Genomic DNA, 27,063 nt, shown 5'->3' with positions numbered 1-27,063 from the left:
TGTCAGAAAAATGCAGTTTATGGATAGCATATTCATATTTGGATCCAGAATGGCTATACATAGGCCTATACTGCAGGTCTGAGACAGAGTGGGAAAGTGAGTTATTGAAGATGTTTATTCACTACAACTACACAACAAGGGTATGACATACCACCTTTAAAAGACTTAAAACTCATCAAAAAGCAAGTATGGCCATCCTGTAGCATGTAGAGACAGAGATAGTTCTAACAAGTGTGCTTTACCATGCTCTATAATGTCCTGGTATGATAGCAGATGTAAGCTAGCTGCTGCCAACCTGCAATGCTCAGATATCTGACTGTGTCTAATAGACAGGGGATTGGCTGCTCTCTTCTACCAGGTAGCAAGGGATTCAGACTATTGTACTGCCTTCTAGACCTCCCTCCAGACCTCCCTTTTTCCCTCCTTCCCTCGAGACCTCCCTTCTTCCCTCCAAACCTCCCTCTAGACCTCCCTCCTTCCCTCCAGACCTACTTCCTCCCCTCTAGACCTCCTTCTAGACCTCCCTTCTTCCCTTCTTCACTCCAGACCTCCCTCCTTCCCTCCAGACCTCCCTCTAGACCTCCTTCTTGACCTCCCTCTAGACCTCCCTCCTTCCCTCCAGACCTACTTCCTCCCCTCCAGAACTCCCTCCTTCCCTCCAGACGTCCCCCTTCCCTCCAGACCTCCCTCCTTCCCTCCAGACATCACACCAGACCTCCCTCCTTCCCACTAGACCTCCCTCCTTCCCTCTAGACCTCCCTCCAGACCTCCCTCCCTCCAGACCTCCCTCCCTCTCTCTGTCTGCAACTCTCACCTTGCCGTGGTAAATATTCATAGGCAAACTAGTTTCCTGGCTGAGCAAAGGATGAGAAAGGAAGAGGAGAGGAGGGAGAGGAAGAGGAGTGGATAGGAGATGAGGGAGAGGAAGAGGAAAGGAGGGAGAGGAGAGGGTTTGACAGCTTAATCATGGAGTCAGAGCTGCAGACAGGACAGGACTTCTCTCTCTGCTGCCTCTGGCTGTCACAACCACCTACATGATGTAATCACCTCTCCTCTCCTGACATCCAGCAGACAGAGCAGAGAGAGAGCAGACAGGGCCTTGGAGATTAGAGGTTGACCGATTAATCGGAATGGCCAATTAATTAGGGCTGATTTCAAGTTTTCATAACAATCGGAAATCGGTATTTTTGGGCACCGATTTGGACTAATTATTATTATTTATTTTTTTAACACCTTTATTTAATCTTTATTTAACTGGGCAAGTCAGTTAAGAACACATTCGTATTTTCAATGACAGCCTAGGAACAGTGGGTTAACTGCCTCGTTCAGGGACAGAACGACAGATTTTCACATTGTCAGCTCGGGGGATGCAATCTTGCAAACTTACAGTTAACTAGTCCAACGCTATAACGACCTGCCTTTCTCTCGTTGCACTCCACAAGGAGACTGACTGCCTGTTACGCAAATGCAGTAAGTCAATGTAAGTTGCTACCAAGCATTAAACTTATTGTAATGTTCGTTGTTTGAGAAAGAGAGGAGGACCAAGGTGCAGCGTGGTAAGTATTCACATTCTCTTTTAATGAACACAAATACTCGAACAAAACAACAAAACACGAGAACGAAACGAAAACAGTCCTGAACGGTGAAATACAAACACAGAACAGAAAATAAACACCCACGAAACACAAGTGGGAAAAGGCTACCTAAGTATGATTCTCAATCAGAGACAACTAACGACACCTGCCTCTGATTGAGAACCATACCAGGCCAAACGCAAAAACACAACATAGAAAACGGAACATAGACAACCCACCCAACTCACGCCCTGACCATACTAAAACAATGACATAACAAATGAACTAAGGTCAGAACGTGACACTTATCTTATAAAAACAATCAATCAATCATAATCACTAGTTAACTACACATGGTTGATGATATTACTAGATATTATCTAGCGTGTCCTGCGTTGCATATAATCTGACTGAGCATACAAGCATAGAAGTATCTAAGTATCTAACTGAGCGGTGGTAGGCAGAAGCAGGCGAGTAAACATGAATTCAAACAGCACTTTCTTTGCGTTTTGCTAGCAGCTCTTCGTTGTGCGTCAAGAATTGCGCTGTTTATGACTTCAAGCCTATCAACTCCCGAGATGAGGCTGGTGTAATCGAAGTGAAATGGCTAACTAGTTAAAGCGCGCTAATAGCATTTCAAATGTCACTCGCTCTGAGCCTTGGAGTGGTTGTTTCCCTTGCTCTGCATGGGTAACACTGCTTCTAGGGTGGCTGTTGTCCTTGTGTTCCTGGTTTGAGCCCAGGGAGGAGCGAGGAGAGGGACGGAAGCTATACTGTTACACTGGCAATACTAAAGTGCCTATAAGAACATCTAATAGTCAAAGGTTAATGAAATACAAATGGATAGATGGAAATAGTCCTATAATTCCTATAATAACTACAACCTAAAACTTCTTACCTAGGAATATTGAAGACTCATGTTAAAAGGGACCACCAGCTTTCATATGTTCTCATGTTCTGAGCAAGGAACTTAAAAGTTAGCTTTCTTACATTGCACATATTGCACTTTTACTTTCTTCTCCAACACTCCAACACTGTTTCATTATTTATTTGAGTCTAAAATTATTTTATTGATGTATTATATTAAGTTAAAATCAGTGTTCATTCAGTATAGTTGTAATTGTCATTATTACAAATAAAATTGTTTTAAAAAATCATCCAATTAATCGGTATCTGCTTTTTTGGTCCTCCAATAATTGGTATCGGCATTGAAAAATCATAATCGGTCGACCTCTAATGGAGATACACAGAGGTATAGACTACAGACAGACAGGACCATAGAGATACACAGAGGTATAGATTAGACCAGATAGCACAATAGAGCTACAGTGTGGTACAGACTAGAGACAGTGCCACAGAGAAAGACTGAGCTATAGATTAGGGACAGGGCCACAGAGATACACTAAACTATAGATTATAGACAGACAGGGCCACAGAGATACACTGAGCTATAGATTAGGGACAGACAGGGCCATAGAGATACACTGAGCTATAGATTAGGGACAGACAGGGCCATAGAGATACACTGAGCTATAGATTAGGGACAGACAGGGCCATAGAGATACACTGAGCTATAGATTAGGGACAGACAGGGCCATAGAGATACACTGAGCTATAGATTAGGGACAGACAGGGCCATAGAGATACACTGAGCTATAGATTAGGGACAGACAGGGCCATAGAGATACACTGAGCTATAGATTAGGGACAGACAGGGCCATAGAGATACACTGAGCTATAGATTAGGGACAGGGCCATAGAGATACACTGAGCTATAGATTAGGGACAGACAGGGCCATAGAGATACACTGAGCTATAGATTAGGGACAGTCAGGGCCACATAGATACACTGAGCTATAGATTAGGGACAGTCTGGGCCACATAGATACACTGAGCTACAGATTAGGGACAGTCAGGGCCATATAGATACACTGAGCTATAGATTAGGGACAGTCTGGACCACATAGATACAATGAGCTATAGATTAGGGACAGTCAGGGCCACATAGATACATTAGGGACAGAGAGAGATAAAGAAGATAGGGACAGACAGGGTAGAGATAGACATAGCTAAAGACAGACAGGGCCATAGAGATACACTGAGCTATAGATTAGGGACAATGTTTCAGATTAGGGACAGTAAAGAACATAGCTAGATTAGGGTGGTAGACAGAAACACAGAGAGGGCCATGTTTCAGAGATTAGGTAAATAAGATAGAGACAGGGTGGATTAGACATAAACACAGAGAGAATGTTTCAGAGAGGTAAAGAAGATAGAGACAGGGTGGGAGACATAGAAAGACAGAGAGAATGTTTCAGAGAGGTAAAGAAGATAGAGACAGGGTGGTAGACATAGAAAGACAGAGAGAATGTTTCAGAGAGGTAAAGAAGATAGAGACACGGTGGTAGACATATAAACACAGAGAGAATGTTTCAGAGAGGTAAAGAAGATAGAGACAGGGTGGGAGACATAGAAAGACAGAGAGAATGTTTCAGAGAGGTAAAGAAGATAGAGACAGGGTGATAGACATATAAACACAGAGAGAATGTTTCAGAGAGGTAAATAAGATAGAGACAGGGTGGTAGACATAAACACAGAGAGAATGTTTCAGAGAGGTAAAGAAGATAGAGACAGGGTGGGAGACATAGAAAGACAGAGAGAATGTTTCAGAGAGGTAAATAAGATAGAGACAGGGTGGTAGACATAGAAAGACAGAGAGAATGTTTCAGAGAGGTAAAGAAGATAGAGACACGGTGGTAGACATATAAACACAGAGATAATGTTTCAGAGAGGTAAAGAAGATAGAGACAGGGTGGGAGACATAGAAAGACAGAGAGAATGTTTCAGAGAGGTGAAGAAAGTGAAAGCCTCAGAAATACAGAGGCACAGATGGGATCCGCCAGACGAAAGGCTGGTATAGAGGGGAGAGGCTATAAAGACAGAGGGAGGAGGTTAGGGCAGGGGTGTCAAACTCATTTTCCCCGCAAGCCGCATTTATTCTTCATGGAGGTCCAGAGAGCCGGATTTAAAATGTATTACATTTCCTTTATCCATCGCTTTTGGAATTTTGAATCCTCCCTGACTGTCTAGCTTTCATTCGATGACTGTTAGCAAGCTGGACAGAGTGAAAAGACTATAAATGTAGGCCATTGTCATTTCTGCACAGTTTCCATTAGGTTTTAGCCATTTCAATGTCGATTGAAAAAATGTCATTCAATTTTATTTTTTTACTCAAACCACCTGCCGGCGGATTAAATGGGCAAACGTTCGTTAGAGAGAAGTTATTAAAGAGCTACTGGGATGAAGGGAGAGGTTCGAGAGTTCACTTATAGAGCTACTGGGAAACAGTTTGTCAAGAGGTAATCTGAACAGTCTTCCAATCTATTCACACACAGCCACGTCATGTTAGACCCAGCCGTGCTCGTATCAGACATCCCAAATACAGATCTAGGTCTTCCAGTATGAACGGACAGTCATCCACTCTATTCACACACAGCCACATCATGTTAGACCCAGCCGTGCTCGTATCAGACATCCCAAATACAGACCTAGGTCTTCCAGTATGAACGGACAGTCATCCACTCTATTCACACACAGCCACGTCATGTTAGACCCAGCCGTGCTCGTATCAGACATCCCAAATACAGACCTAGGTCTTCCAGTATGAACGGACAGTCATCCACTCTATTCACACACAGCCACGTCATGTTAGACCCAGCCGTGCTCGTATCAGACATCCCAAATACAGACCTAGGTCTTCCAGTATGAACAGACAGTCATCCACTCTATTCACACACAGCCACGTCATGTTAGACCCAGCCGTGCTCGTACCAGACATCCCAAATACAGACCTAGGTCTTCCAGTATAAACGGACAGTCATCCACTCTATTCACACACAGCCACGTCATGTTAGACCCAGCCGTGCTCGTACCAGACATCCCAAATACAGACCTAGGTCTTCCAGTATGAACGGACAGTCATCCACTCTATTCACACACAGCCACGTCATGTTAGAGCCAGCCGTGCTCGTATCAGACATCCCAAATTGAATCCAAATCGTTTCTTTTCACTCACATTGAAAGAGTCTATTATAACTTTCTATGGCCCTTTAGTATTGAGCGAAGTTGTGAATTGAAAAAAAGCTGTGAGATAGCACTGGTCTCTGAGGAACCTATCTCACTCAGTTCTATACCTTTTCTCTCTAGAGGTCTTGAAATACAACAGAGCTGAGAACATCCACACACACAGCTTTGTTTTCATTAAATTTTAGGACCTTTTGGAGTGTAAAAATGTTTGACCATTAAATATCCTATTTTCCCTAACCCTAACCCTAGCTCTTAACCTATCCCTAACCTTAACCCCCAAAAACCTAAACCTAACCATAACCATAACCATAACCTAAGCCTAACCCTAAACCCCTAAACCTAACCCTTACCCTTAAAATAACATTTTAACAAATTCTGGACCTGATATTTTCCAACCTTTTCAGAACAATCAGGTGAAATGTTAGGACATTGGGGTCCTGATAATGTAGGAAAACAAATACACACACACACACACACACACAGGATATGGACAGACAGTGGCAAGTGAAATTGAAGGACTTTCAAGTACTTTTTCAAGCACTAATATTTATTTTCATGTAACATCAATTTGTAATAGGTCCTATTATGCAATTATTTCTGGTCACCAACAGATGGCAGTATATTGCCACAACCTCATGAAAATACAAACAACTAACTTACCAATCAAATCAAATCAAATCAAATGTTATTGGTCACATACACTTATTTAGCAGATGTTATTACGGTTGTAGCGAAATGCTTGTCTTCCTAGCTCCAACAGTGAAGTAGTATCTAACAATTCACAACAATACACACAAATCTCAAAATAAGAAATGTATAAATATTATGATGAGCAATGTCAGAGTGGCATTGACTAGAATACAGTATATACATATGAAATGAGTAAAACATTATGTAAACATTATTAGAGTGACCAGTGTTCCATTATTAAAGTGAACCGTGATTCCATGTCTATGTACGTAGGGAAGCAGCCTCTAAGGTGCAGGGTTGGGTAACTGGGTGGTAGCTGGCTAGTGATGGCTATTTAACAGTCTGATGGCCTTGAGATAGAAGCTGTTTTTCAGTCTCTCTGTCACAGCTTTGATGCACCTTTACTGACCTTGCCTTTTGGTTGTTGTCCTTGATAATTTTTTTGGCATTCCTGTGACATCAGGTGCTGTAGGTGTCCTGGAGGGCCGGAAGTGTGCCCCTGGTGATGCATTGGGCAGACCTCACTACCCTCTGGAGAGCCCTGCAGACGGTGCAGTTGCCGTACCAGGCGGCGATACAGCCCGACAGGATGTTCTCAGTGGTGCATCTGTCAATGTTTGTGAGGATCTTAGGGGCCAAGCCGAATTTCTTCAGCCTCCTGAGGTTGAAGAGGCACTCTTGGGCTTTCTTCACCACACTGTCTGTGTGGGTGGACCATTTCAGATTGTCAGTGATGTGAACAGTACGCCGAGGAACTTGAAGCTTTTCACCCTCTCCACTGTGATCCTGTCGATGTTCTACTCAATAATACGTGTTTCACTACTTATTTACTAAATACATGAGTGTTAAGTCTAAGACTGTTGATGTTGACTGATTTCCTTATATGAACTATAACTCAGTACAATCTTTGAAATTGTCCCGGACTTGAAGTTTGGGAACCACTGTACAACGTTAGCTTCTAATTTCATCCTTCTAGCCAGCTAGTTATAGCTAGCTACCTGGCTAATGTTTACCTGGCGCCGACAAAGATGGTCGCCTCGCTTCACGTTCTTAGGAAACTACGCAGTATTTTGTTTTTAAATGTATTATTTCTTACACTGTTACCCCATGAAATCTTAAGTCTTATTACATTCACTATTGGATATAACAGCAACGTCAACTTACCAACATTACGACCAGGAATACGACTTTCCCGAAGCGGAGCCTCTGTTTGGACCACCACCCAGGACAATGGGTCGGGTCCTAGTAGGCGACCAAAAACAACGGCGCCCACAGAGTGGGCAGATGGAGCAGTCTTCTGGTCAGGCTCCGTAGACGGGCACATGCTCACTGCTCCCAAGTACATTACTCGCCAATGTCCAGTCTCTTGACAACAAGGTAGACGAAATCCGAGCAAGTGTTGCCTTCCAGAGAGACATCAGAGATTGTAACATTCTCTGTTTCACGGAAACATGGCTCACTCGGGATACGTTATCAGAGTTGGTACAGCCACCCGGTTTCTTCACGCATCGCGCCGACAGAAACAAACATCCTTCTGGTAAGAAGCAGGGCAGGGGTGTATGCCTTATGATTAACGAGATGTGGTGTGATCATAACAACATACAGGAACTCAAGTACTTTTGTTCACTTGATCTAGAATTCCTTACAATCAAATGCCGACCGCATTATCTACCAAGATTCGATTATAATCACAGCCGTGTATATCACCCCTAAGCAGAAACCTCAACGGCTCTGAAAGATCTTCTTAGGACTGGAAACTGGAAACTACATATCCTGAGGATGCATTTATTGTAGCTAATCTGAAAACAAGGCTCCCTAAATTTTATCGGCATACCGAATGCGCGACCCGGGCTGGCAGCATTCTGGATCATTGCTACTCTAACTTCCGCGACGCATACAAAGCCCTCCCCCATCCTCCTTTTGTAAAATAGACTCCTTGCTCCCAGTCTATAGACAGAAACTAAAACGGGAAACACCCGTGCTCAGGTCTGTTCAACGCTGGTCCGACCAAAATGATTCCACGCTTCAAGATTGCTTCGATCACGTGGACTGGAATATGGTCCGGATAGCCTCAGACAACAACATTGATGTATACACTGATTCGGTGAGCGAGTTTATTAGCAAGTGCATCGGTGATGTTGTACCCACGGTGACTATTTAAACCTTCCCCAAAAAGAAACCGTGGATTGATGGCAGCATTCGCACAAAACTGAAAGCGCGAACCACTGCTTTTAATCATCGCAAGGCGACTGGAAACATGAGCAAATACAAACAGTGTAGCTAATCCCTCCGCAAGGCAATCAAACAAGCTAAGCGTCAGTATAGAGACAAAGTAGAGTCGCAATTTAAAGGCTCAGACATGAGACGTATTTGGCAGGGTCTACAGTCAATCATGGATTACAAAAAGAAAACCAGCCCCGTCGCAGATACCGATGTCTTGCTCCCAGACAAACTAAACAACTTCTTTGCTCGCTTTGAGGACAATACAGTGCCACTGACACGGCCCGCTTCCAAAACCTATGGGCGCTCCTTCACCGCAGCCGACGTGAGTACAACATTTAAATGTGTTAACCCTCACAAGGCTGCCGGCCCAGACGGCATCCCTAGCCACGTCCTCAGAGCATGTGCAGACTAGCTGGCTGGTGTGTCTACGGACATATTCAATCAATCCTTATCGCAGTCTGCTGTTCCCACATGCTTCAAGAGGGCAACCATTGTTCCTATTCCCAAGAAAGCTAAAGTAACTGACCTAAACAACTATCGCCGAGTAGCACTCAATTCCATCATCATGAAGTGCTTTGAGAGACTAGTCAAGGGTCATATCACCTCCACCCTACCTGACACCCTAGACCCACTCCAATTTGCTTACCGCCCCAATAGGTCCACAGGCGACGCAATCGCAATCACACTGCACACTGCTCTAACCCATCTGGACAAGAGGAATACGTATGTAAGAATGCTATTCATCGATTACAGCTCAACATTTAACACCATAGTACCCTGGATACCCTGGGTCTCGACCCCGCCCTGTGCAACTGGGTACTGGACTTTTTGACGGGCTGCCCCAGGCGGTAAGGATAGGAAACAACATCTCCACTCCGCTGATCCTCAACCCTGGGGCTCCACAAGGGTGTGCTCTCAGCCCCCTGTTCACCCATAACTGCTGGGCAAAGCATACCTCCATACTCAATCAAGTTTGCAGATAAAACAATGGTAGGCTTGATTACCAACAACGATGAGAAGGCCTACAGGGAGGAGGTGAGGTTGTGGTGTCAGGAAAGTAACCTCACACTCAACATCAACAAAACAAAGGAGATGATCATTGACTTCAGGAAACAGCAGAGGGAGCACCTCCAATCCACATCGATGGGACAGTAGTGGAGAAGGTGGAAAGATTTAAGTTCCTCGGCGTACACATCACTGACAGACTGAAATGGTTCACCCCACACAGTGTTGAACACAGGCAGGTTGCGCCTCTTCAACCTCAGGAGGCTGAAGAAGTTTGGCTTGTCACCAAAAACACTCACAAACATTTACAGATGCACAATCGAGAGCATCCTGTCGGGCTGTATCACCGCCTGGTACGGCAACTGCTCCGCCCACAACCATAAGGATAAACAGAGGGTAGTGAGGTCTGCACAACGCATCACCGGGGGAAAACTACCTGCCCTCCAGGACACCTACACCACCCGATGTAACAGGAAGGCCAAAAAGATCATCAAGGACAACAACCACCCGAGCCACTGCCTGTTCACCACTCTATCATCCAGAAGGCGAGGTCAGTACAGGTGCATCAAAGCTGGAATCGAGAGACTGAAAAACAGCTTCTATCTCAAGGCCATCAGACTGTTAAACAGCCATCACTAACATTGAGTGGCTGCTGCCAACATACTGACTCAACTCCAGCCACTCTAATAATGAAAGAATTGATGTAATAAATGTATCACTAGACACTTTAAACAATGCCACTTTATATAGTGTTTACATACCCTACATTACTCATCTCACATGTATATACTGTACTCTATACCATCTACTGCATCTTGCCTATGCCGTTCGGCCATCGCTCATCCATATATTTATATGTACTTATTCTTATTCATTCCTTTACACTTGTGTGTATAAGGTAGTTGTTGTGAATTTGTTAGATTACTTGTTAGATATTGCTGCATGGCCGGAACTAGCAGCACAAGCATTTTGCTACACTCGCATTAACATCTGGTAACCATGTGTATGTGACCAATTAAATTGGATTTGATTTGAACCCTTAAGCTACCTAGCTAGCTAGACATCTGACTGAAATATCAGCATCTTTAACAGTTGTGCACTCATTTTCCGAGAGTCTGTTGACACGGCAGGAGTTGAGAGATGTTAAAAGAATTCCCACTGTCAGCGGCGTCTCTCTGCTGCTTGCCATTGTAGGTCTGTGCTGAGGTAGTTCGTTTTACCTCTCTGCTTTTGTCTTGGGCAGAGATTCCCGTTGGACAGAGTGGTAAAATGAATGCGCTGCTAACAAAGCAAATCCGGGGGAGCAGAACATAACAAGCATACATGAATCATTCATGATTACACTCATTCGCAGAGGTAGGTCAAATCGAATCAAATCTAATTTTATTTGTCATAGGTGAGATAAATACTCAGATGAATAAGCTTTCTCAGTGTTGATCAACACTGGGAACGCAATATGTAGGTAAACGATAATTAACAAAATGGTGAGTAAATGCTATTTCACAAATATAAAGCAGTGTAAACAGCGCTTACGTGCGTTTAACCTCCACTACATCCCTAGTTGGGTCTGGCAAATCCCATTCATAAACATCAATATCCTGCCAGGCAGGTTGAATCTACATTTGCCCGGCATTTTTGCTATCGATATGATGTTTGGCGGCACCTAATCAGTCAGTTCTGTACCTGTCTGGCTGAGTGGCAGTGTGGGTGGAATGAGCGAGCTCGCCTGGCATCCAGAGCGCCAAACACGTGAGGAAAGTATTCTAGTACTTGAATTTCAGAGTGCCAAATTACTTTAAGCACCTCAAGCACCTTGTGCGAACCCTGACACACACACACACACACACACACACACACACACACACACACACACACACACACACACACACACACACACACACACACACACACACACACACACACACACACACACACACACACACACACACACACACACACACACACACACACACACACACACACACACACACACACTCTCTTACCCCATTCATGGGATAGGTATTCCATCCCAGCTCTCCCAAAACAGAGGTGGTGTCCAGCAGTACCACTGAAACAGAATAGGAGAGAGAAACACAACTATTAGCATAATGTTGATATACATAGATCACTGTTTCCGCCTCAGTAATTGAAATATAGCTCATAAATATTCTCATTTAAACTCATCTTAACAAAAATGAATTTTTCACCCAGATGAATATTTGTGGTGGGTCCATTTCAGTAAAGCATTATTTCAGAGCTGAAGAGCACAATTTAGGCCTGATAGATTGCAGTCAGATTGCTGTCAACAGTCTCTCTCTCTCTCTCTCCCATTCACAGGCTTTATTTCAATGTCACTCAGACAATAAGGGCTTCTTGTTTGTCCCCATAGTTTGCTTGCAGCACCAGATAATAAGATTACAAATACCCGTCCCTCCGTCCTAAACCATTTCAGTGTAATATCCGGCTATTTATTGTGAATGGGTCTCTGTAATTCATGTACACTATGTATACAGTAGCATGCAAATTGTATAGACAGTTGAGTGGATTCTGATAGATTTTGTTGATAGCTTTGACTGTAATAGGAAAACATGTCATTGACCTTCTGATATAAAATCCATTGAAATACCAGTAACTTTATTAGTGAAAAGTGATTCATCTTTATATACTTGTTGATTTTAACCGAGTGGAATGTCACTCCCAGTACTTTTCAGGGTTTTCCTATTGAGGCTTATCACTTAGTCAATATTCCAAGTTCACTGCTCCCAGGCAGCAGCATCGTGAACTTGAGTCTGTCAAAATATTATAGTTCTAAAAACATCTTTCCATCGCTGTCTCTCTCAAGGACAGAAAGCTAAATAATTCAGGATCAGAATGTCATTAGGCAAACTTCACTTTTATAAAGACTAGAATAATAATCTCAGTCTTTCTGAGCAGTGGGTGGATGGATTAGAGGTTTAACCTTCAACATCACACATTAAGTCTCTTATAAGAATTTGTGTTTGAACATTATCTGTGTTCTCTGTCTCTTCTCTAAAAGTGATGTAACCTTAACTGCAGAATCTAAACACGATATAGACACATTAACATCATTATTAACATACATTAGTAAACTAGGGAGAATTTCCATGATTGTGAATGTCAAGCCAACATTTCTGACAAAAACTGTCCAACCAGTTCATGAGCCTTTTTGTGTTGTCAGTGTATATGTTTCTGTGTTGTCAGTGTGTGTGTGTGTGTGTGTGTGTGTGTGTGTGTGTGTGTGTGTGTGTGTGTGTGTGTGTGTGTGTGTGTGTGTGTGTGTGTGTGTCTGTGTGTGTGTGTGTGTGTGTGTGTGTGTGTGTGTGTGTGTGTGTGTGTGTGTGTGTGTGTGTGTGTGTGTGTGTGTGTGTGTGTGTGTGTGTGTGTGTGTGTGTGTGTGTGTGTGTGTGTGTGTGTGTGTGTGTGTGTGTGTTGCAGGCTGTAAGACATCTGTGTGTTACCACCTACACTACCGTTCAAAAGTTTGGGGTCACTTAGAAATGTCCTTGTTTTTTAAAGAAAAGCAAAGCAAAGTCCATTAAAATAACATCAAATTGATCAGAAATACAGTGTAGACATTGTTAATGTTGTAAATTACTATTGTAGCTGGAAACGGCTGTTTTTTCATGGAATATCTACAGTACATGGGCGTACAGAGGCCCATTATCAGCAACCATCACTGCTGTGTTCCAATGGCACGTTGTGTTAGCTAATCCAAGTTTATCATTTTAAAAGGCTAATTGATCATTAGAAAACCCTTTTGCAATTATGTTAGCACAGCCTCTCAAGTCCTCAACTGGCAGCTTCATTAAATGGTACACGCAAAACACCAGTCTCATTGTCAACAGTGAAGAGGCAACTCCGGGATGCTGGCTTTCTAGGCAGAGTTCCTCTGTCCAGTGTCTGTGTTATTCTCCCCATCTTAATCTTTACTTTTTATTGGCCAGTCTGAGATATGGACTTTTCTTTGCCTAGAAGGCCAGCATCCTGGAATCGCCTCTTCACAAAAAACAAGGACATGTCTATGTGACCCCAAACTTTTGAACAGTAGTGTTTTTGTCGGTCATAATAAGCTAAATTATCTTTACACTGTGTCTCCTTGTGAGCAAGCCACCCAGCCAGTCAGCCACCCAGCCAGTCAGCCACCCAGCCAGTCAGTCACCCAGCCACCCACCCATCTAGCTAGCCAGCCAGCCAGCCACCCACCCAGTCAGCCACCCACCCACCCAGCCAGCCAGTCACCCATCCACCCACCCACCAACCCACACAACCACCCACCCACCCATCCAGCCAGCCAGCCATCCAGCCAGTCAGCCACCCAGCAGCCCATCAGCCTCACTGCTGTGACAGACAATACACCATCTGCCCTGGATCAGGCAAGAGTCTGTGGCACAACCAACACCGTAACAGTATGGAGAGCACCAGGATAGGAATGGATGGATTTATCAATGTCAACAAAAGCACAGTGGCAAAGAAGCAATAATAGCAGGTACCAGAAATACTGGCATTTAGAGAAACTTTAAGCTTCACTGCTACAATAGGCAGATCTATGCCAAAAAGCTGTATCAAACAAGTCAGCAGGTAGCATAGAACTCTAGGCCAGAGCCTAGTGTGTGTGTGCGTGTGTGTGTATACGTGTGTGTGTGTTTATGTTAGTTGATTTTCCTGTATACTGTATAAGGTAATTACTGCATGCTCTATGCTAAGTGAGACAGTGCATGTTCAGGGTTCAAAATAAAACATGGTCTATACAATAACAGGATAATTAATAGAAAAACACATTTGGAATGCTGTGTCTGCATGGTACAATACAGTCAGCCATACATAATAGTTTCTTTGGCAATGCCGCGGTGAGATGGGTTGGCTGACTGCTCTCACACATCTACAACATTTCTGTCTGCACCACGCTCCACTACACTAGAGTGCTAAGATGATAAACGTTGGTTTCATTAATTTCATGCATATTTTGTTTAAACAAATGAAATGCTGGTCTCATCAGCCTCCCCTGAGCGCTCATTCGGGCATGAGAAATGAAGAGATGGAGGAGGAGGAGGAGGAGGGGGAGATAGAGGAGGAGGAAAAGGAGGAGTACATAGAGAGGGGAGGAGGAGAAGGAGATAAGGGAGATAGATGGAGGAGGAAGAAGAGGAAGATGATATGGAGATTGAAGAGGGGGGGGGGGGGTTATCAGAACCTGCTGGGAACATGTTGATGACATAGGAACTCCAGCTGGGCTACTGTATATAAATGGTAACATAAAAGGTACAGTTTACATACACCTTAGCCAAATACATTTAAACTCAGTTTTTCACAATTCCTGACATTTAATCCTAGTAAATAGGCCCTATTTTAGGTCAGTTAGGATCACCACTTTATTTTAAGAATGTGAAATGTCAGAATAATAGTAGAGAGAATGATTTATTTCAGCTTTGATTTCTTTCATCACATTCCCAGTGGGTCAGAAGTGTATATACACTCAATTAGTATTTGGTAGCATTGCCATTAAATTGTTTAACTTGGGTCAAACGTTTCGGATAGCCTTCCACAAGCTTCCCACAATAAGTTGGGTGAATTTTGGCCCATTCCTCCTGACAGAGCTGGTGTAACTGAGTCAGGTTTGTAGGCCTCCATGCTAGCACACGCATCTATTTTGTGAAGTGCACCAGTCCCTCCTGCAGCAAAGCACCCCCACAACATGATGCTGCCACCCCCATGCTTCACAGTTGGGATGGTGTTCTTCAGCTTGCAAGCCTCCCTCTTTTTCCTCCAAACATGACGATGGTCAGTATGGCCAAACAGTTCTATTTTTGTTTCATCAGACCATAGGACATTTCTCCAAAAAGTATGATCTTTGTCCCCATGTGCAGTTGCAAACCGTAGTCTGGCTTTTTTATGGCGGTTTTGGAGCAGTTGCTTCTTCCTTGCTGAGTGGCCTTTCAGGTTATGTCGATGTAGGACTCGTTTTACTGTGGATATAGATACTTTTGTACCTGTTTCCTCCAGCATCTTCACAAGGTCCTTTGCTGTTGTTCTGGGATTGATTTGCACTTTTCACACCAAAGTACGTTCATCTCTAGGAGATGAGGGTTGCGTGGTCCCATGGTGTTTATACTTGCGTACTATTGTTTGTACAGATGAAGTTGGTACCATCAGGCATTTGGAAATTGCTGCCAAGGATGAACCAGACTTGGGTCTTGGCTGATTTCTTTTGATTTTCCCATGATGTCAAGCAAAGAGGCACTGAGTTTGAAGGTAGGCTTTGAAATACATCCACAGGTTCACCTCCAATTGACTCAAATGATGTCAATTAGCCTATCAGAAGCTTCTAAAGCCATGACATCATTTTCTGGAATTTTCCAAGCTGTTTAAAGGCACAGTCAACTTAGTGTATGTAAACGTCTGACCCACTGGAATTGTGATACAGTGAATTATAAGTGAAATAATCTGTCTGTAAACAATTGTTGGAAAAAATGACTTGTGTCGTGCCCAAAGTAGATGTCCTAACCAACTTGCCAGATCTATAGTTTGTTAACAAGAAATTTGTGGAGTGGTTGAAAATGATTTTTAATGACTCCAACCTAAGTGTATGTAAACTTCCGACTTCAACTGTATGTACAGCATGTTAAAAGTAAAGCTACTATATACACAGCATGATACGCTGTACTATTTGAAAGCTATTTTATATGAAAGCTGTAGTATATGGAACCTGTACTATTTCAAAAGCAATACTATATGAAAGCTGTACTATATGAAAGTTGTACTATATGAAAGCTGTACTATATGAAAGCATTACACCAGTGATGTACTGGGCTGTCCGCACCACCCTCTGTAGCGCCATGTGATCGAGTGCGGTGCTATTGCCATACCAGGCTGTGATGCAGCCAATCAATATGCTCTCAATGGTACAGCTGTAGAACTTTTTGAGGATTCAAGGGTCCATGCCAATCCATTTCAACTTTGAGGTGGACCATTTTAAGTCTTTAGTGATTTGAACACCAAGGAACTTAAAGCTCTCAACCTGCCCCACTGCAGCCCCGTCGATATGGATGGGGGTGTGCTCGCCCCCCAGATTCCTGTACTCCACAATTAGCTCATTGGTCTTACTGATGTTCAGGGAGAGGTTGCTGCTCTAGCACCACACTGCCAGGTCACTGACCTCCTCCCTGTAGGCTGACTCATTGGTCTTACTGATGTTCAGGGAGAGGTTGCTGCTCTAGCACCACACTGCCAGGTCACTGACCTCCTCCCTGTAGGCTGACTCATTGGTCTTACTGATGTTCAGGGAGAGGTTGCTGCTCTAGCACCACACTGCCAGGTCACTGACCTCCTCCCTGTAGGCTGACTCATTGGTCTTACTGATGTTCAGGGAGAGGTTGCTGCTCTAGCACCACACTGCCAGGTCACTGACCTCCTCCCTGTAGGCTGACTCATTGGTCTTACTGATGTTCAGGGAGAGGTTGCTGCTCTAGCACCACACTGCCAGGTCACTGACCTCCTCCCTGTAGGCTGACTCATTGGTCTTACTGATGTTCAGGGAGAGGTTGCTGCTCTAGCACCACACTGCCAGGTCACTGACCTCCTCCCTGTAGGCTGACTCATTGGTCTTACTGATGTTCAGGGAGAGGTTGCTGCTCTAGCACCACACTACCAGGTCACTGACCTCCTCCCTGTAGGCTGACTCATTGGTCTTACTGATGTTCAGGGAGAGGTTGCTGCTCTAGCACCACACTGCCAGGTCACTGACCTCCTCCCTGTAGGCTGACTCATTGTCGCCGCTGATCAGACCTACCACCGTTGTGTTGTCAGCAAACTTGAGTACGGTGTTGGGAGTCGTGCGTGGCCACGCAGTCATGGGTGAACAGGGAGTACAGGAGGGGACTAAGCAAACACCTCTGTGGGGCCCCCGTGTTGAGGGTCAGTGTGGCGGAGGTGATGTTGCCTAACCTCACCACCTGGGGTCGATCCATCAGGAAGTCCAAGATCCAGTTGCACAGGCAGGTGTTCAGACCCAGTCCTAAACTTGGTGACAGGCTTGGAGGGGACAATGGTGTTGAACACTGAGCTGTAGTCAATGAACAGCATTTTCACATAGGTATTCGTCTTATCTAGGTGGGTGAGGGCAGTGTGGAGAGCAATTGAGTTTGCGTCATCTATGGATCTGTTGGGGCGGTATACAAATTGGAGTGGGTCTAGGGTGTCTGGGATGGTGGAGTTAATGTGTGCCTTAACAAGTCTAAAAAAGCACTTCATGATTACCAAACAGTGTGCTACAGGTCTGTAGTCATTGTTGCATGAAACCTTAGAGTTCTTGGGGACAGGGTGGATGGTGGTCATCTTAAAACATGAGGGGATTACAGACAGGGACTTTCAGGTGTGAGAACACGCCCTGGAATACCGTCGGCTCCGCGGCCTTGTGGATGTTGACCTGATTAAAGTCCTTTCTCACGTCAGCCTCGGGAGGTGAGATCACCCAATCGTCTGTGTCGGTGACGGCCCTCATACCCGGCACAATGTTGTTGTTGTCAAAGCGTGTATAAAATGTATTGAGTTGGTCTGATAGAGAGGCATCATTGGGCAGATCATGTCTGGGTTTTCCTTTGTAATCCATAATGGACTGTAGCCCCTGCCACATGCAAGGAGCCTGTGTAATATGATTTCCCTTTATTCATATATTGTCCTTTTGCTCATTTGATGACTCTGAAGAGGTCAAAGCGGAACTTCTTGCACTTATTTATTTCCTCGGCCGTAGCCTCAGGGTTATATTTTGGTTAGGTCAGGGTGTGACTAGGGTGGATACGCTAGTTTTTGTATTGTCTAGGGTTTTTGTATGTCTAGGGTTTTGTAGGTCTAGGTATTTGTATGTTTATGGTGGCCTGATATGGTTCCCAGTCAGAGGCAGCTGTTTATCGTTGTCTCTGATTGGGGATCATATTTAGGTAGCCATTTCCCCTTTGGTGTTTGTGGGTTCTTATTCTATGTTTAGTTTCCTGTCTGCACTATTCGTATTAGCTTCACGTTTCGTTCGTTTTGTTAGTTTGTTCAGTGTTCTTTCTTTTTTTAAAGAAGAATGTACGCATACCACACTGCACCTTGGTCACCTTCATATGACAAACGTGACAGAAGGAGTACGGAGTCATGATCTGATTTACCGAATGGCGGATAAGGGAGGGCTTTGTATGCTTCTGCGTAGAATAACAGTCGTCTAGGACTTTATTGCCCCTTGTGGCATTGGAAACATGTTGATGGAAGTTGTGCATCAAGTGTCTTAGTGATGCAAAATAACATTTGCCGGCAACCAGAAAAGCAGCCTCTGGATGAAGGTTTTCTTGCTTGTTTATAGCCTTGTACAGTTGGCTAAATGACAGCTTGTTATTTTTCTTGTCCTGAGGTAGAATATATACAACAGTCACCGTAACAGCTGAAAACTCCCTTGGGAGGTAGAAGGGTCGGCATTTGACCATCAGGTATTCCAAGACGGGTGAACAGTGGGTCGACACTTGAGTTAGCACACCAGTTGTTGTTGATGTAGAGGAAAACCCCTCCCCCCACCACCAAATTCCCCTACTTCCCTGTCCTGTCCACCCGGTGAATGAAGAATCCATCAAGTTGAATAGTCATGGGGGGTACCTTGTCTGAGAGCTATGTTTCATTAAAGCAAAGAATATTGCAGTTTCGTTGGTAGCAAATCTGCGATCGGAGGTCATCCATCATATTATGACGTAACTGTATATTTATTGGCCAGTAGAACAGAGGGAAGAGGTGGGCGGTTTCACCTTCGCCTTAATCTCACCAGGATCCCCCCCCCCTGCCTCTGTAATGCCGGTGTTTCCACTTGGATAGCCCAAGAAATGGGACGGAATTACAGAGAGAGCCCAAGGCAGTCGAAGTTGAAGACGAAATTGGGGTAACTGCCGTTCTGATGTTCAACAGTTATTTTCGGTTGTAAGAAATAATAGCGGATACATTTTATGAAAATAAAAAAAATAAAAAAATAATCACAAAATAACAAAATTGGGTCGAAACTTGCAAATTGTCGGCCATCCAGTACCTCGCCATCTTTCGAAAATGTATAAGTGAAACCCTGGTCAAAACAAGTCAAACAGCTGCTAGTGAAGTTGAGTGTTTCCGTGTGAGGTAATAGCAGAAAATGAAAAAAAGGTGTTTATTCCTGACCTTTATAATAACATAGAAATGTCATGTTTATAAATACATATTGTATGCATGACGGATATCAGAGAGAGAAACACAGGATTACAATGTTACTGGAGCACAGAGCGAGAGAGAGAGAGAGAGAGAGAGGAGAGAGAGAGGAGAGAGAGAGGAGAGAGAGAGAGGAGAGAGAGAGGAGAGAGAGAGAGGAGAGAGAGAGAGAAAGAGAGAGAAAGAGAGAGAGAGAGAGAGAGAGAGAGAGAGAGAGAGAGAGAGAGAGAGAGAGAGAGAGAGAGAGAGACATTATGTATTATGGGCACAACTTCCTATGTTAATTCCACTTCTTTATTTTATTTTTTTCAGTGGTAGGGTGATACATCAATACACTGCAAAGCAATGAGCTTTGAGGAAGTTCTATTTAAATGCAAATAAAAACACTAAATAGTGCAAATTTCTTTAACTTTTTAGCAGGAATTTGTTTGTTAGTTCCAAAAAAAAACAACACAAAAAAGCACTTTCTCTTGCTGCTTTGCCCTTGCTTTTGAGTCCAGGAGAAGCCTTAATCTGGGTCCTGGAAATCAGCCCTACATACTGGTTGAGTTATTTAGCTGCAGTTTTAACCAGCAGAACTCCATGTCCTCCTCCTCTCCCAACAGTGTCTGTGTGTCTGGCAGGCCGGTGGAGAATGGAGTGCCAGTAGCAGTAGTATCCTCAGCAGAACCCCTGGGGACAGGACTAATTGCACTGTCTGCCTCCGTCTCTCTCTCTCACACACACTTGAAATCCATACCTTCCTGACCATTGGCAATGTGTGTGTGTGTGTGTGTGTGTGTGTGTGTGTGTGTGTGTGTGTGTGTGTGTGTGTGTGTGTGTGTGTGTGTGTGTGTGTGTGTGTGTGTGTGTGTGTGTGTGTGTGTGTGTGTGTGTGTGTGTGTGTGTGTGTGTGTGTGTGTGTGTGTGTGTGTGTGTGTGTGTGTGTGTGTGTGTGTGTGTGTGTGTGTGTGCGTGCGTGCGTGCGTGCGTGCGTGCGTGTGTGTGCGCGTGTGTGTAGAAGCTCTATTTCTCACCCAATGTAAATCTATACTTAACCACTGGCCATATTCATCACACACTGTCTGTTTCCAACTCAACCCTATAATGATCTGAATACCTTCTCAGTGTAACCACAAACAGACTGCTCTGAGCCTGGTCTGGCTGGTTGCTGTTGAAAGCTATGCCTTCCAACAACATGATTCTCCTATCCTGGATAATAACAAAGCAGTTAAAGACTTCATTCATAAGCTTTGGGATTTTTTCATTCGCCTCTTCTGTACAGTTATGCGTAATTAAAATATTTTAACGTGTGTTTATGTATGTATGTGCACCTGTGTGTGTATCTGTGTTTGTGTCTATGCAGTCATTTGTGTGTGTGTGTGTGTTGTCCTATAACAGTCTCTGTCTCAGTGTAGTGTAGTATATTCCCAGTAGACGGTGGGGCCTGTAGGACCCTGCTTAGAGCAGCAGTGTTCCCAGGGGGTTTTCACTGGGGTATTAATAGAACATTACAGGGCCTGCTTATGAATCTGTGTTCTAGCTTTATAATACAAGAATGGGAACGCTGTTCCCTGGGTGCCTGTCTGCTGGTTTCTGTCCTGTCTTTAAAACCAGGTGCGTGGAGTGACATTAGTCGTTCAATCTAGGATCCGCTTGCCAACCCGATCCTTAACCTTGACAATTTAACAGGTAACCCTAACCTTAACCATTTACTTTGGATGTAAAGCTAATTCAATCAAATTTGATCAAATCATATTGCATTTGTCACATGCTTGGTAAACAACAGGTGTAAACTAACAGTGAAATTCTTACTTACAGGCCGGGCCCTTCCCAACAATGCAGAGAGAAAAATATAGAAATAATAGACAATGAGTCATGATAACGTGGCTATATGCATGGAGTACCAGGACCGAGTCCATGTTCAGGGGTATGAGGTAATTGTGGTCGATATGTACATATAGGTAGGGAGGAAGTGACTAGGCAACAGGATAGACAATAACAGAAGCATATGTGATGAGTCAAAAGAGTTAGTGCAAAAAGGGTAAATGTAGATATTAAAAGGGTAAAGGTAGCTATTGGTTAACTATTTAACTAACTATTTATCAGTCTTATGGCTTGGGGGTAGAAGCTGTTCAGGGTCCTGTTGGTTCCAGATGTGGAACCACGGTACCGCTTGCCGTGTGGTAGCAGAGAGAACAGTCTATTACTTGGGTGGCTGGAGTCTTTGAAAATGTATAGGGCCTTCCTCTGAAGGCTGTAGAAGAAGATGAAAATCACATTTGAGAGATGAAGAGAGATGTAGGGAAAGTGATTGGGTAGAAAGAGAATATATTGACATTTGGTTGTATTCTATTCAGATGATAGGAAGTGGTGTGAAATGAAACACTTTCTACAGCACAGACAAGCTGACAGGCGTGGTGGGGAAAACGCCTGTCACTCACATTCCTACTCCTTCGATATGAATCAGACCGCTATGTAACATCTTAATGTCAGAACTATAGCCAAGCAAACCAGAGCTAGAAGCTAATTAGATCAGATATTAGCACCATGAGACTTTTAATGAGAATGTACCACAGAGTAGCAGATGAAGTGCTACAGTGAGGGGAGGTTACAGTCTTGACCAGAATGGAAAGATTGTCTGTAGAATGCCATGGCTTCATAACACAGTGCTGACCCTAAATGACAGTTACAAGACAGGCATGACAGAGACAGGTCAAAGAGACATGTAGCAACCTTTCGTTAGAGGGCCATTCACAGACGCCTCGAGGATGGACTGTCATAGTGTTAGAACAGGAAGCATGTATGAGTGTCAAACTGAGGAGAAGCCATCTCAACACACCTGAGAGACCATCTACCCATTCGCTAACAGGCCACGCATCACACCTAGCGCCTAACCACAGATCTAGGATCAGTTTATAATATAACCTACCTATAAATGAACCATTAGGAGGTAAATATATCTGACCCTGTATAGCTAGTTCTACCTTCTCCCACCTAGATTCTTTGGAGAGCCAGCTGCAGGTGGCGCCACTGAGACAAGCTTTTGATGCATGCACTGATAACACAACTTTATCAGGGATAGGGCTTAGTTAGTTGGGGATGGGAAATAAGTCTAGGAATTGCCAGGCACCTCATTATACAATATTATCACCATACTTAGGTGCAGATACAATATGTATTGGGATTCTCACAATTCTATATGTATTACGATTCAATGTCATTGAAATTTGATGTTCCAAACATTTTGTTCACTATATGTCTGCTGCAGAGAGACAGGAGAGAACGTGATAAAATGACTTTTGATCAGTCATAGAAACATACTGTAAGTGCTGAAAGCAAAATTGTTTGGTATATTTGTCTTGGTTTAAGGATGGAAGGGTGTCTGGGCCCAGCAGCAAAGCAGGACCCAGTGAACCAAGGGATCTCCTGCCTCATTTAAAAGGATCAACCCTTTAGTTTGGGGAAACTTAAAACAATGTTACAACAATGGACTGACATTTTTCTCAGATTCTCTGAATCTCTGCAGCATATTTCATTTAGCCAATCCTTTCATTTATCCAATCCTTTCATTTATCCAATCCTTTCATTTATCCAATCCTTTCATTTATCCAATCCTCCCTTTGTTTTTACCAGCTCCAACAAAACTCCCACAGAAATAAGAATAACAGTGAGTACTGTAGAGAAAGCTGAAACGTGGCAGTGTTTGTGTAGTAGGGTTAGTTAATAACTCTTTGCGTCCCTGCAGAACACTGGTGTTGGTGTGAGGGATTGTCTGACATGCTGCATTCAGAGGCTCCCAGCCAGGGAGGATGAGACTGATTGGTTTTCATTATTCTCCTCTCAGCTGACATCAGGCCCAATTCTGCCTGTGAAATCCCCAACCTACAACGCTCACCTTCACCCAGTTCAAAGCAATATACAACATTTGACACATGGGTTTTAAAAGCAAAGAGCTGTTTGTCTGGCAGAGATAAAACATACTTCTAGAGTTGTTTTCTGATGAATTGTGACATGTGATAAGGCCTCTAAATCCAACAACAACAGGTGAGAAATACACATCATCTGGATGCCACACATAGGTTCACACACACAGGTTCACACACACACACAGGTTCACACACACACACACACACACACACACACACACACACACACACACACACACACACACACACACACACACACACACACACACACACACACACACACACACACACACACACACACACACACACACACACACACAGGTTCACACACACACACACACACACACACACACACACACACACACACACACACACACACACACACACACACACACACACACACACACACACACACAGGTTCACACACACACACAGGTTCACACACACACACACACACACACACAGGTTCACACACACACACAGGTTCACACACACACACACACACACACACACACACACACACACACACACACACACACACACACACACACACACACACACACACACACACAGGTTCACACACACACACAGGTTCACACACACACACACAGGTTCACACACACACACACACACACACACACAGGTTCACACACACACACAGGTTCACACACACACACACACACACACACACACACACACACACACACACACACACACACACACACACACACACACACACACACACACACACACACACACACACACACACAGGTTCACACACACACACAGGTTCACACACACACACAGACACACAGGTTCACACACACACACAGGTTCACACACACACACACACACACACACACACACACACACACACACACACACACACACACACACACACACACACACACACACACACACACACACACACACACACACACACACACACACACACACACACACACACACTGCAGGCAAACAGTTTCAGAACCACGGACAGAAGCTGGAAGCAGCCTAAAACAAAACCTCAGAGGCACCTCTGAAGGCAATGTGAAAGACACCATAGGGCTGATTGGAAAGCTGACACGCTACTCATCAACTCAATCATCATTCAATCTTTGAAGGCAGCACAAAGACACACTGGGCTGTTATGTAGCATCTGCCTGGGAGAAGAGGGAGTAGTATCAGAAGAGGGAGTAGTATCACTTTTATTGAACTGAGAGAACAATCAAATATAACCTAGGGGCCACATCCCTCTGTGTCCCTGTAGAATCAATTTAACTATTTTAAACCTGAGTGATAGCGCATACGCACAAACACACACACACACCTGAGCTTCTTTAACCAAATTTGGTGGCAGAGAGACAAAGACGACACAATAGAGAAAGAAAACAGATGAAACTCTAAAGGAAACATAAGAGTGATTTTATTATCTGGTGTGATTCTTATGTGGTTTGCAGTCATGCATCAGGTCAAAGTAGCAGAATGGAACAGCAATGGAATCCAAAAGCCTGCTACGGGCTCAATTCACCTGAGAGCATCAATCTGCCCGGATCAACGAATCTGTCTGTATAGTTTGAAGGTATAGTATGGCCTTAAATAAATACAATTTAAAACGTTTAACCTCAGTCTTTACATAATTCAATCCAGCCACTGCGTTAAAAAAATGGGATGTTTTGTGTTTTTGATTGGATACTGTAAGTATTTTGTCCATTTGTAAACCTTATGTAAAACGTTATGGACGGTTGTAGTCATTGAAGGATGTAGATAGGTAACCTTAGCCTAATTGATTTGCCACCCCCGGGTTGTCAACTTCTCACTCTCCAGCGTTCACAGCGTTCGTAGCGCGGGAAAGGGCTCCGTGCGTTATATTCCGGTAGGTTGTTGTCCTTCCAGTAGGCCTATTTGTTCCACACATGATAAACTGTTTAATAGCCATAAGTTCGCATTATTCAAAATCAAACTGCGTGCTATTTTCAAGAAATTAAAAACTCAGACTGCCAGTCATTTGGAAAGCAAACGTGCTGGTTGGAATATGAATGTCGTAGCCAAGAGCTCCAGACTATTGTTATTGGCGGTGCCTACTGTAACATGTTACATGACCTATCTGTAGGTTCCGGCCTATATATTGGTCAATGCAATCATTGGTTAACTGTAGCCTATTATGGCTACATTTAGGCGCGGGAGGAAACATGTGCCACAAGTGTGAATTAAAGCACATATCAGCAGCCTTTGCCCCCCCAAAAATACATATAACTAATAAATAATTTAGGCTAATATTAAACTCTTCTCCAAAGTCATGCGCAGATAAAAATCTCTCACCTTGATTGCCGCGGCTGGTAGGAGTGAAGAAAATCCGAAAAAATAGGAAAACGAGGCAGAGTTTTTCTCCTAAAGTCATTTCTGTACCATCCACAGGCTGCCCAGCACCGCGCCGAGCAGGAGGCTATCCAGAAGAAGAAACCTGGTCACACAGCGCCTTTAGATCCCAAGTGGAGCCGTGGGTGTCTCTCCTCTCCCCGGACCCTCCTCACATCCAGTCCCCGCTGGAGAGAGCTGACAGACAGAGGTAGGCTACTGGAGACCCATCACATGATCCGACGGAGAGCTTAGGAAGGTTGGTGAAGTTCACACCGCGGCAAGAACAAACATCAAGACGACATTTACCTGCAGCGAACGCATTTCTAGAGCGATGCTCAAAGGCAAAATTCGTTGCGCTCCGTATCGGACTTTCCTGTATTTCACTGTTTTGACAACAAATCTAATCAAACGTTCCTCCTCGGGTGCACTATTTTATTTCCCCCTGGTTTCAGCTAAGTGTATTCGTGATTCCTTCACGCGGGAAATGGAAGACGCCAGGATGCGACTGGTGACATACAGTTCCAAACTCCAAGTTTGCGTAGTGCCGCTGTAGCCGGTTCGATGCAAGCCTGGACTGACTGCTGCAGCAGAGAACTGTACAACTCCCGTTTACGACAGAGTACAGCTACAGAACAGCGAGACAGAGCGCATCTGTGCAGGGCGCCCGGCGCTAGAGGGTGTTAGCTGACAACACAACGGCAGTGTGCATGGCAGCCAGCAAAGTCTATCTGTGTGCGTGTTCCTGTATGTGTGTGCCTCTTGGACATCAATATTTCTGCAGGTTATTGATGACCAGTGTTGTTACCTATATTTCAGGTAGATTTGGATTGCAAATTATATGTGTGGGAGGAAATGTAACATAATGTGATGCATAGCGTAAATTGCAAATGAATATATTTGCCTCCATTTTAAACGAGATTAGCTATGCTTACCTAGGCCTATACATTTTTTATATTTAGAAAATACATTTTGAAGGTCAGGCAGGGCATTAATTTTCA

General features: G+C 44.0%; 1 protein-coding gene across 1 annotated transcript in view; it reads right to left on the bottom strand.

Annotated features, from left to right (window-relative positions):
* LOC124018380 (ephrin type-A receptor 6-like) overlaps positions 1 to 26,593 on the bottom strand; it is a 194,463-nt gene extending 167,870 nt beyond the window's left edge. Inside the window, exons 1-2 of the mRNA XM_046333669.1 lie at positions 26,027 to 26,593; positions 11,582 to 11,646 (exon numbers count right to left, since the gene is read on the bottom strand). Coding sequence (XP_046189625.1) covers positions 11,582 to 11,646; positions 26,027 to 26,105 — 144 coding nt within the window. The 5' untranslated portion in view covers positions 26,106 to 26,593. The remainder of the gene's footprint in view (positions 1 to 11,581; positions 11,647 to 26,026) is intronic.
* Between the last annotated feature and the right edge of the window lie 470 nt (positions 26,594 to 27,063).

The sequence above is a fragment of the Oncorhynchus gorbuscha genome, unplaced genomic scaffold (assembly GCF_021184085.1).
Source record: "Oncorhynchus gorbuscha isolate QuinsamMale2020 ecotype Even-year unplaced genomic scaffold, OgorEven_v1.0 Un_scaffold_499, whole genome shotgun sequence".
Lineage (NCBI taxonomy): Eukaryota > Metazoa > Chordata > Actinopteri > Salmoniformes > Salmonidae > Oncorhynchus > Oncorhynchus gorbuscha.
Note: the sequence above shows the minus strand (reverse complement) of the source record. Positions and strands in the feature narration are given on the sequence as shown.